Source organism: Biomphalaria glabrata, chromosome 15 (assembly GCF_947242115.1).
Source record: "Biomphalaria glabrata chromosome 15, xgBioGlab47.1, whole genome shotgun sequence".
NCBI classification, from domain to species: domain Eukaryota; kingdom Metazoa; phylum Mollusca; class Gastropoda; family Planorbidae; genus Biomphalaria; species Biomphalaria glabrata.
This window is the reverse complement of record NC_074725.1, coordinates 5,697,689-5,709,806: the sequence shown is the minus strand read 5'-3', so window position 1 is coordinate 5,709,806 and position 12,118 is coordinate 5,697,689. Positions and strand designations below refer to the sequence as shown.

Genomic DNA, 12,118 nt, shown 5'->3' with positions numbered 1-12,118 from the left:
GTACCGTCCACAACTTTTCGTTCTGCGGTCTAACACTATTTCATTAGAGTTCTTTTAACAAAAATAATATGTTAGTCTATATCTGAATATCATTGTGTTTCCATTAACGACGATGGACCTCATTCACCAATCGTAAACAACCAACATTTAGCCACGTGGTTCTTTATCTCTTCTATACAAAATACGTAATCCCTAAAGGCTGTCACGTGATACGTTTTTTTTTTCATTGTTTTATTGTTTTTTTTTATATTGTTTTATCAATATTATCACGTGGCTAAATGTTGTTCGTTTACGATTGGTGAATGAGGCCCTATACAGAGAAGAGAAATGAAAATTGTAAAAGTTCCATCGAACCTTCCTAAAGCATAAAACAAAATGCAATCTCGTCTACGAGTTTATTCAGTGTATAATTGTCCGTGTTCCCTGCGGCTCAACTCAACAACAGAAACATTCTACATAATTTTTTTTCTTTAAAGCAGTTATCTTACAAGGCCAGCTTCTTTGCCTTTGGGACACGCAGTTTTCACGTTTCATCTCGAGAAGAGAAGAACTCACAAGATTTGTTTCCCTACTATAAATGACTGCACTCTACAAAGCTTCTCAAAACAACGAGTCTTTCAATATCCCGTGAGGACCTAACATGACTTGAACATTGGTTGTTATTATAGTCGAGATAGAAAGAAAGTTGTAGCTGATAAAATCTGTAAAACAAAAATTCAAATTTGGCATTGAATCTAACTGTTTACCATTTAAACGTTTTACAAACCATTAAGAGCTTCTTTTTGTTTTAAGCTACGACATCTCTACCAGGACACTGTGACGATGTGGCGACATGGTGAATGTTCGCCTCCCCCAGAGTAACAAAAAAGAAGAAATCACCAAGTTGAGAAACAGCGAAACCTACACGCCATACTCAGCCTGATTCTTTGATACCACAAGAACATTTATCTCAGTTATGTTTAGATTTCTTTAAGGCTTATGTCAGGGCGACCCAGGCCAACGAATGACTAGAACAAGATCTACCTGGTATCTCATTTTAACTCCTACAAATAATTCTTTCCAGATTGGAACAAAAAAAAAAAAGACACTTTTAATGCCTTTTTTTTTTATTCCTTCAACATTTCAATTTCAAAAGAAATTGCATCCGGACATTAAACAGATGATTTGTTTTCCTAATGCTTTGATCTAATTCTATTAAAGACGTGTATCTTATCTTTCATTAGTGCTCATGAAAGAAACAAATATATTAATAAGCTGTTTGATGACTAAAGTTTAAGTACATACTACATAGACAAACAGATAGACGGACAGATATATATATATATATATATATATATATATATATATATATATATATATATATATATATATATATAGATATATATATATATATATATATATATATATATATATATATATATATATAGAGAGAGAGAGAGAGAGAGAGAGAGAGAGACAGACAGACAGAGAGACAGACAGATAGATAGATAGATAGATAGATAGATAGATAGATAGATAGATAGATAGATAGATAGATAGATAGATAGATAGATAGATAGATAGATAGATCTTCTAGCTTATAAGCTATTTCGACATGACCAACGCATAATTTTTCGACTCAGAACCGGAAACAACAGAATGAGACAACATATGGTCCGGAAGTTTAAAGTCGGGACGAGCAAAACCTGCCCATGTAGAGCAACACCAGAGAATGCTGACCATGTCCTTTAAAGCTGCATACTATATCAAGAGGCCCTAAGAAGACTCTGGCCCCAAAACCCTCCTACTGCCTGATCAGGAAAACACTGCGCAGTCCATCTCAGATATAAGATTACTGATCTGAACCCTCCGACATGTAAAATGAGAACGAAGAAGAAGAACTATTTTGTATACTCTTCATGACATTTGGTTCTTGTGAACGAAAATTTAGTGTTTCCAGTCTTAATTGGCAATTTTCCACAGTACTATCTTAGGGATCTGGGGCATTTCTCCATAATTTAATTTTCTGTCAAACTAGGGAGGGGTCAAGTTCATTGGACTTGACCCCCCTTCATTTATTGAAAGAGATTAGACTTGAACTCCTCTTAGGTTGACAGAGATAATACGCTCATGATTATTCTATATATGCATCTATTCTGAGCTAAACTATTGTAATATGATATGTTATTATGTTATAAGGCTAAAAGCAATGCAGTAGTTTGACAGGTACATTGGCAGGTGACTTGTATCAAACACCATTCAGTGCAACAAGTCGGTCATGCCCGTGCAGTTTCAAGCACAAAGTTGCTATGAATGGAGATAGCCCCCCACCAATGTGCACTATGTACGCATCTCTACACTTCAACACACGGAAAGTCTTGTCAGAAGGTGTACTGAGCATCCTGATGACTAAATTTGTAACTAATTCAATTTTCATTGAAATGGGACCACTTTCTTGCACCAGAGCCTTCAATTTGAATACCAAAAAAATAATAAAGACATATTAAAAAACAGATCTGCAGGTGTAACAGATTTTCAAGTCAACATAAGTGTTCCTATAATTAAAAATAAAACATCAATGTGACATGATATAGAAGAAGAATTAAACACAATACTTATGTAAATTATAGAGAGCTTTTTTTTTTTTGTTGTCGATAGGTCACATTTAATAGTACGAGTGAGTGTGTAAAAGAGCTGTTACGGCGGCATTAAAAAGTAAACAGGAGCAAAGATGACAGAGACAACAAACAAACAAACAAACTTGTAATCCTATTTATTCTCACTTAACAGCTACAAGGCGCCAAAGCGTCAGTCAGTATCCATCTTTAAATTAGTTTAGAACAGGCACTGCATGCGCTTGAAAAACATGTACTTTAAACAACAAAAAAAAAAAAAAGGATTGCAAAGAAGTGTGACAAGTAATATCTGAGAAAGAGCTTCTAAGAGAGAAAATCAAAAAAAAGATTAAAAAAAGACTATCAAAATTAAAAAAGAAAATTATATCTGTACGAAATGGTATAGATTACAGCACAATACTAACGTGGTTTAATTACATTTAAATTTAAAAGCATCTTATTATCGTGTACTTTTAGAAGGATGGATTGGATGGACGGACAGACATGCAGAAATATAGATTTAGATAGATAAATACTTCTGGGTTTGGGCTATTAGAGACGACATCTCACACACGATGTGTAGTTTTCAAACACAAACATATACATATGAAGATGAAGATGTGTGTCACTTGCTATGTCTACAGTTCGTGAGTGTCAAGATATAAGTGGTCTGAACCTATGCACCCCCCCCCCCCCCAATTGTCAAACATTGATACGAGTCTTCTGTATCAGTGATTTAAAAAAACAAAACGGGTTCAATTCATGCAGAAATATAGATTTAGATAGATAAATACTTCTGGGTTTGGGCTATTAGAGACGACATCTCACACACGATGTGTAGTTTTCAAACACAAACATATACATATGAAGATGAAGATGTGTGTCACTTGCTATGTCTACAGTTCGTGAGTGTCAAGATATAAGTGGTCTGAACCTATGCACCCCCCCCCCCCAATTGTCAAACATTGATACGAGTCTTCTGTATCAGTGATTTAAAAAAACAAAACGGGTTCAATTCATGCAGAAATATAGATTTAGATAGATAAATACTTCTGGGTTTGGGCTATTAGAGACGACATCTCACACACGATGTGTAGTTTTCAAACACAAACATATACATATGAAGATGAAGATGTGTGTCACTTGCTATGTCTACAGTTCGTGAGTGTCAAGATATAAGTGGTCTGAACCTATGCACCCCCCCCCCCCCCCCAATTGTCAAACATTGATACGAGTCTTCTGTATCAGTGATTTAAAAAAACAAAACGGGTTCAATTCATGCAGAAATATAGATTTAGATAGATAAATACTTCTGGGTTTGGGCTATTAGAGACGACATCTCACACACGATGTGTAGTTTTCAAACACAAACATATACATATGAAGATGAAGATGTGTGTCACTTGCTATGTCTACAGTTCGTGAGTGTCAAGATATAAGTGGTCTGAACCTATGCAACCCCCCCCCCCCCCAATTGTCAAACATTGATACGAGTCTTCTGTATCAGTGATTTAAAAAAACGAAACAGGTTCAATTCATCAATCTTATTATAAAAGCAGTGCAAACGATTGCCCACAGATTTAACAAGAGGACAGCTAGCTACAAGGGAACACAAATCAATGTTTTGAAAAGCAAAGCCCTTACAATAGCAACGTAAACAACTTGAAGAGACAGGTCCTTGTTGGGATATTGGCCGCTTTATAGAATGTATATCAGTATAAGTTTGACGGAATGTTAAGTGGCTTTGAATAGCTACTTACTGTGTAACTACTAGAGTCTCATTGTATCTATTGACTTCGTGACTTTAGTTACAGTACAACTTTAGAAGCAAGATTTATCTGTGACAAAAACAGCCTATACAACAGTGGAATACTTTTCAACCATGATTTACATCCAGAATCCAAGCACTTGTGTCAGCATTACGTACTGGCACACATTTCTTCTCAGAGCCCAAATATTAATGGTAATGTCTTCGATTCCGGAAATTAAGGATGAGTGCAGTGCTTCAAATGGCTACACAAACCCAGTGTGACCTGCATATTTTTACACATCTTATGCAGACAAAGCAGATGTACGCCGGGGGGGTGGGGGGGGTGCCCAAAAATAATGCATAGACAGAAACACAGACACACATTTTTATTCAACGGCCAAACATAGCATACACTAAAAGCATAGATATACATTGACACACATTACTGTTGCGAGATCGATCATTAAAAAACAAAACTTTGCCTATGTCTCTCTGAAAGAATGCATTCTACAGTACGCCATGTAACTTCAGATCTTCAAAGCAGCTGACAAGACGGATGTAAATCATTTCTTTCCTAGGCATTCAAGGTCGTAAGATTCACAATAGAAAGTGCAAAGAAAGTGCAAAAGTACAATTTTGAGCCGTGAACTCACCTGGTGCCTTGCTTCTTCTGCTGGTCATCCAGTGAACTATCCATGGGGCCATTCTGACCCGACAATCCGGCCATACTCTCCAGATGGTGGCGTGAACTGAACTAAGCTGTACTGCGTCTACGTGATACCAGTGGCGTTACGCAGCTTCCATATAAACCAACGTAATGAATACTGTCCCACAAGCCACAAAGGCGTGTTCGTCCCTTGTCCACTACGTGTCGTCGGTACTAGAACTGAAACACAATAGGAAATGATTGACTCTAGTTGTGGAAAGGGAAATAAATCAATTCACAAGTAAACCAACACCTTGGCTCATAGCCAAAGGTATAATACCAGCTTAACAAAAGAGGGGGGTGGGGGTGCAGAGACGTAATATCAACACAGAATTAATATATTTATAAAAAAAAAAAAGCATCAAAAACGTATAAGGAACAGAATCAATTCCCACTTCTCTGCACCTAAAGTAGGTCTATTAGATTTAAAACAAAAAAAAACAGTCAAACAATAAACTCAGTATGGCCTACTATTTTATTATTCCACATTAACCCGTACATGACAGAAACGCAGGCAGAAGTTGTGTGTCTATAGAATTACATCTTTTTTACTTTGTAAACAAAAGTGACCGATACGTTCTTAGAAATAAATAAAAAAAAAAAAAAAAAAGGTGATACAACAAAACTGGGTTAGCGATGTTACACTATTGCCTGCCGTGCATATGCGGACCAACATTATCAGTATGACATTCCGTGTTTAGATCTAGATCTCTACGGTTTTGTGTATGTTTGCTTGACCAGCTGTTCTTAAGTTGGCTAGTTTATCTGGTTTCTAGCTCTCGTGTCCTCGTGGATGGCCAGACAACGCTGGCTGAGCAGTCCTTCCTCTCCCCCCCAAACCCAACCCAGCGGTCATTCTAATTTTTGTTTATGGTTTACTCAGTAACTTCAGCGCTATTCATTAAGTCATTCCACTCCCGCCTGGCTCTGAGACGTGGGATTAATTTCACCGATGCTTCAGACAGTTTCTGACAAAGCGCTTTTATCTAGCTGTAGGCCACCCGTCCCGTTGATACCATCAAATTCAGTCATCGCTATTATCTAGCTGTAGGCCACCCATCTTGTTGATACCATCCGTTTCAGTCATCGCTGTTATCTAGCTGTAGGCCACCCATCTTGTTGATACCATCAAATTCAGTCATCGCTATTATCTAGCTGTAGGCCACCCATCTTGTTGATACCATCCGTTTCAGTCATCGCTGTTATCTAGCTGTAGGCCACCCATCTTGTTGATACCATCAGTTTCAGCCACTGCTGTTATCTAGCTGTAGGCCACCCATCTTGTTCATATCTACAACTATCAATTTCAGACAGCTTTGTTACCTAACTGTAGGCAACACATCTTGTCAGTACGGTACCATCAATTTCAGTCAGTGCTGTTATCTAGCTGTAGTCCAACCCATCGTGTCAGTACGGTACCATCAATTTCAGTCAGTGCTGTTATCTAGCTGTAGTCCAACCCATCTTGTCAGTACGGTACCATTAGTTTCAGTCAGTGCTGTTATCTAGCTGTAGTCCAAACCCATCTTGTTGGTACTGTGTTTCGGCAAGACCTGGTAACGCCGCCACCATTCTAATTGGACCCCAAAGTTTCAAACATGGGACTTTCTTTTCGACCTCATCATTATTAGAGTGCTGTCATTAGTCGTGAGGCTTCCGTTAAAGGATTGATGCCTCAGTCCTGGCGGGTAGCCGTGATGTCTTGTTTTTCAAGCTATATCCTTTTTTAACACTATCGTGTGACTACTGCTACAATAGTAAGGAAAACAAATACGTTCCCACGGGTCGAAGTAAATTTAAAAAGTATTAAGATGGATTTTTTTATATTAAAAAAAAAGGATATTACATATGTTATATGAAAGGAAGAAAAAAAAATGTATCCCAGTATATTTATGTGAGAACTTAAACGTCTTTACAATCCTGCCATGCCAAATCGAAAGAAGAAAGTGCGGTAGAAACACTCATTAACAGGGTACTTTCCTTTTCCCTAAAATAGGTTAACAAATATAGACTAGCGTCAGTCCTGAGTTAATTTGCAAATGCACTTTTATTGAATGCATTGGTTCATATAGATCAGAGGGTCATAGTTGTATACCGGTACAGTGGAGAGTGAGACAGGCAACAGTGGTTTTATTACATTCTTAGAAAAGATGTACAGATATGCTACCAAACATACACACTTATTTGCATTGAGCTACAGAATGTCACTGACATGGTCAGGTGATTTATCGTGGGTCTTGAGATTGAATCCAAGAGAAAGAGTTATTTGTTAAGGTATCAGAGCAACCCCCCCCCCCCCAGCTTTAACATTAACACAGTAATGCAAAGAAGTGTTTATGCAGAGGTAATGACAACCATTCTACCATTGTATACTGTAGTTTGATCCATTACATCACCCCATCCCATTTTCTAAAGACTTCTAAGAAAAAAAAATACACACACACACACATATTATTATAATATATATATATGAATATGCATTGTGTTCCCAAGTCCAATAAGTGTGTCTTGTGTTCCTATTCTTGTATTGTGCGTCCCTTTATCTGTATCATGTAACGTGTTCCTCTTTCTCTATGCTCCTCTACTCGTATGTGAGTTCATGTATCTGTATTGTGTTTTCCTATACCGGTACTTGTATAGTGTGTTCCTATATCTGTATTGCATGTTCATGCACTTGTATAGTGTGTTCCTATATCTGTACTGTATGCTCATGCACTTGTATAGTGTGTTCCTATACCGGTATTTGTTTTGTGTGTTCATGTACTTGTACAGTGTGATCCTATATCTGAATCATAGCATATCCATTTCAAAATATAGTAAATAAGTCAACTATAATCTTTTCTATTATGTTTAGCCTGTAGCATATTCTGCTGAATATTAATTTTATTCTACAATTCATGATGGTGCTATGTTATTTTCTTTTATATTCTAAATTGGATGTTTCTTCTGTGAATTTAATTCTTTAAATCTCCAAAATTACACTTCTGTTGTTGAGTTACTAGATATTTGAAACTTGAATTACAGCCTGATAATGACAGGTTACTCTGCTATAGTGTGGTGTACAACTATGTACTTTTATAAGTAAAATCTGATGACAAAATCACCAAGCAAAGCCAGGACTAGTTAAAAAGGTGAAGAATCAATATAAATACATATTCAGAAATTAAATGCTTTAATATCCCAAATAGGAATCACAGAATGAATTAAGCATTTTAAAAGCAATAAATATTACAAGTAAGATTAAAAAATTAAAAAATAAAAAATTCCAAAGAAGCATATTTTACATGAAGCTTTAAATCTATGGACTGCCTGGCTCTAACTTAAATTTACTTAGTGCCCCTTATTTATAGTCTCCAAACTAACTATCTTCTAAAATATGCTGGGTTGTAGTAATTAATATGTTAATTAAATTTGTATTCCCTTTAGTTCAGCCATGAATGAACCAATTTATTACCTTACATGACAGAAAACCAGTGTATGCTATTGAGGTACTAGAAAGAAATAGCACACATGAAATGTTGAACTCTTATAACTTTTTGGTTTAATCTTAATATATATCATACATGTACTATTTAACAAACAGATTTTTTTTTAAATTATAACTCAATTAAATGTTAAATAGTTGAGAGCTTTAAAAGTACATCAAATGTGAACATTTATTCATTTCTTGATAAAAATCCCCATCTAGTCATAACAAAAACATATTTATTTACATAGCAATTATTACCCCAACATCTTTTTTTTTTAAAGGTAAAAAAGGAAATTTTTTGAATGAAATTATTATTACAGTTCAGTGACTAAAGAATATATTAAAAGCAAAAGAAATAGTTGAATCCAGTTAATCAGACCATATTGGGACATGATCAGCCTAATAACCAGCCTAGTCAACTTATCTCAATAATATTTTTTTTTTACTTTAGTAATTGGTCCGAGTAATTGGCTGCTGGGTCCTATTAACTGTAAATAAAAAGTACCTATATTTAAAATTACTTTTAATTTAAAATTAAAATGCAAAACAAAAGAAAAGAAAGAAAATATATGGTAAAATAGAAAAAATGTTTTATTTTCAATCTTCCAGATAAAACACCTGAGTAAATTAACCCATTCCAACAAAGTTTGAGCAGATTAAGGGTTGTCTCTACTAGATAACAAGTTCTAGTTCTAGACCTAGCAGTAATAGCATACACAAGTCAGTAAAATAGATAGTCTATAGACCTAATTCAAATTTAATTTAACTAAGTCTTGGAGTCAAATTATTTCAGATATAAACTGAGATCTAGAATTCTACATCTAGAATCTAGATGCTATAGTCATAGTTCTAGATCTAGATCTGAATATAATTATAATAATATATTATTTTATATACTATCTATATTAATATAGATTATTGATAAATGTAGTCTAGATCTGATCTGAAGTCTATCTAAAAGTAGATATAGTAAAAGAGTATCAGTCTGTGAGTATGGTTTTACTCTTAGTTATAATTATAACAATAGAGATAGATAGATCTAATAATTTAATAATCTAATAGTAATATAGATAGTCTAAATTATAGATACTATCCAGATTCCTTAGCCTTAACTTAGGACTTAGTGTTACTAGACTAACTAGAGTCTAGAGTTATAAGAGTCTAGACTCTAGACCTACTCACCTAGATTTATATTCTAGATATAGTGATATAGTGCAGTCATTCACTCATTGTAATGTAAAGATTGTCTTTGGCATTATCAACAATTTAAGGCTACACTGTAACTAGATCTATAACTTAGTAATATAGATCTAGATTCTAGTAACTAAGTTACCAGTAGTAGATCTAGCCTAGTACTCAGTAGTATAACACTCTAGCAGACAGAGACAACACTCGAGAGACTAAAATATGGCGGCGCCCTAAGCCTATCTGCTAGAATCTACTTAATGTCTCTAAATTATGCAGCTAGCATAAACATTTCAGATGTATAGATGACAAAAACTTTATAAGCAGCATCCATAAACGTAACTTAAAACGACTATACAAACAAAATCAAATGCTTTTTGTACATTTGCTCACAGTTAGTAACTAACCTAGAAAATAATATCTTACCACCGTCAGACAATCCGTGTATAATAAAATCACGTGACTAAAATGTTTTGTGACGTCCCTCGGAACTCCCATTATTTATAAACCTTTTTTTGTTAAGTAGGTCAGGTTCTTAGGGGTTTTCCGGATCATTCACGAGCCCAATTTTTCGGAGATTCACAGTCACAGTTGACTATTTTTATCTTAGAAAAGGGAATGGGGTAAGGAAGGAGAACTTTAGTACAGATGTATCTCTATCGAAATTAATGAAATCACGCTAATCACAATCAGTGGCGGATTTAAATGGAGTCCTAACTTTATATGAATGTGTCACTGTATCTTTGTTGTTTTTGTTTTTTCTAAAAAATTATAATCTATATACCTTGGCCGTATTTGTATTATTTTTAATAGGCCCTATGTCTACCTTATATTACAATAATGATAGCTACATGATAGCTACACCCAATAGCCTGCATAGCCCTCTTCCCTTCTCTCTATCTTTTTTTATAAGTAAGGCTGCTCAAATATGGTGTTTAATGGTGAATCTCCCTCCTAAGTATATAGCTCGAGTGATACTTCCCAGGCTACAAAAACTCGCTGATAGGCTCTATCCAGAATCACACGATGCGGCTTTCGCTCGGGGAGATCCATGATTTTCTCCATTCGCCAACTCCAGGAAAAGTGCAGAGAACAAAGGATGCCCTTGTATATTGCGTTCATTGACCTGACAAAGGCCTTCGATCTATTCAGCAGAGATGGCCTCTTTAAAATTTTACAGATAATAGGTTGCCACCCAAGCTACAAAATGTAATCGTATCTTTCCACCAAAATATGATGGGTACAGTGCAATTCAACGGTGCCAGCTCCTAAAGTTTCAGTATAAACAGCGGAGTTAAACAAGGATGTGTCCTGGCCCCAACCCTCTTTGGAATACTATTTTCACTGCTAATCCACAACGCGTTTGACAAATCCACCGAAGGCATCTATCTCCATTCCAGATTTGATGGCAAACTCCTAAATATTGCCAGACTGAGGGCCAAAACTAAAATCAGAACTACCCTCGTAAGAGATATGTTTCTCGCGGATGAAGCAGCGGTAGTGGCACACACGCAAGAGGAACTTCAGTCTCTTATGTCACGCTTCTATCAGGCCTGTAAAGAATATGGCTTGACTATTAGCACGAAGAAAACAAATGTTATGGGATCACCTGCTACAGCACCAACTTTCATCCTTATAGACGATAACAAGCAGGACGCCGTAAACGAATTCTGCTATCTGGGATCCACAATTAAAGATGACCTGTCTCTAGAAGAGGAGATTTTAAAAAACGCATAGGGAAGGCTGCCTCGACCTTCGCTAGACTCAGGCCAAGAGTTTGGGAAAACCAGAAGCTAACTACGGTTACCAAAATGGAAGTCTACAAGGCATGCGTTATGCTGTAGCAGGTGAAAAGATTGATTGGGGCGACTCCCCTTAGAGCCTGAAAAAAGAGTTTACGTACATAATAATCTATATATATATATATATGTCTGTGAATCGATCAATGGCGGATAAGAATTTATTTCCGGTTTCCAGTTTAGATATAATACATAAGTCTATGGGCCTTACCCTCCACAAACTCAAAAACATACACTTTTTTAAATTAAAATATGCCATTTTAAATAGATTAAAAGCATAGTGAGATCAAATGAAACTTTCATCTAAAATATAACATGCTTTTAGATAGCTCGCCAAAGAAGATCGGCTTTGGAATGCAGATTATTAAAAGAAATCTTTACAAATCAAACAAGAACATAATACTACAAGATTACAAAGAGAGTTTGTGTAACACAAACTCAGAGGCGGCCCCCGTCGAAGTCGGATCCCTGTCGGATCTGCATATTCGCAAATAATATTCAAGAGGTGATTTAATTTTGATGTAAAATGTTTTACACGTTTCGGATGTTCCTTCAGAGTTCAAGATAATTACTTCCTAGTCCAAACCTCCCGCAGGACGACGGGGGATGGAAGCG

At 35.9% G+C, this 12,118-nt stretch overlaps 1 protein-coding gene across 7 annotated transcripts in view; it reads right to left on the bottom strand.

Annotated features, from left to right (window-relative positions):
- The window catches only part of LOC106055827 (beta-arrestin-1-like), a 99,148-nt gene extending 88,979 nt beyond the window's left edge, over positions 1 to 10,169 (bottom strand). For 2 of the 7 annotated variants that reach the window (XR_008775135.1, XM_056013259.1), the window contains exons 1-2: positions 9,702 to 10,085; positions 4,998 to 5,230 (exon numbers count right to left, since the gene is read on the bottom strand). Coding sequence is in view for 4 of the 7 variants with exons in the window: in XM_056013252.1 (XP_055869227.1) it covers positions 4,998 to 5,071 (74 nt within the window). In the remaining 3 variants the exon portion in view is untranslated. Of the gene's footprint in view, positions 1 to 4,997; positions 5,231 to 9,701; positions 10,086 to 10,111 lie in introns of those variants that run through there. The other 5 variants (XR_008775134.1, XM_056013250.1, XM_056013252.1 and 2 more) reach the window with 4 other exon arrangements.
- Positions 10,170 to 12,118: the final 1,949 nt, after the last annotated feature.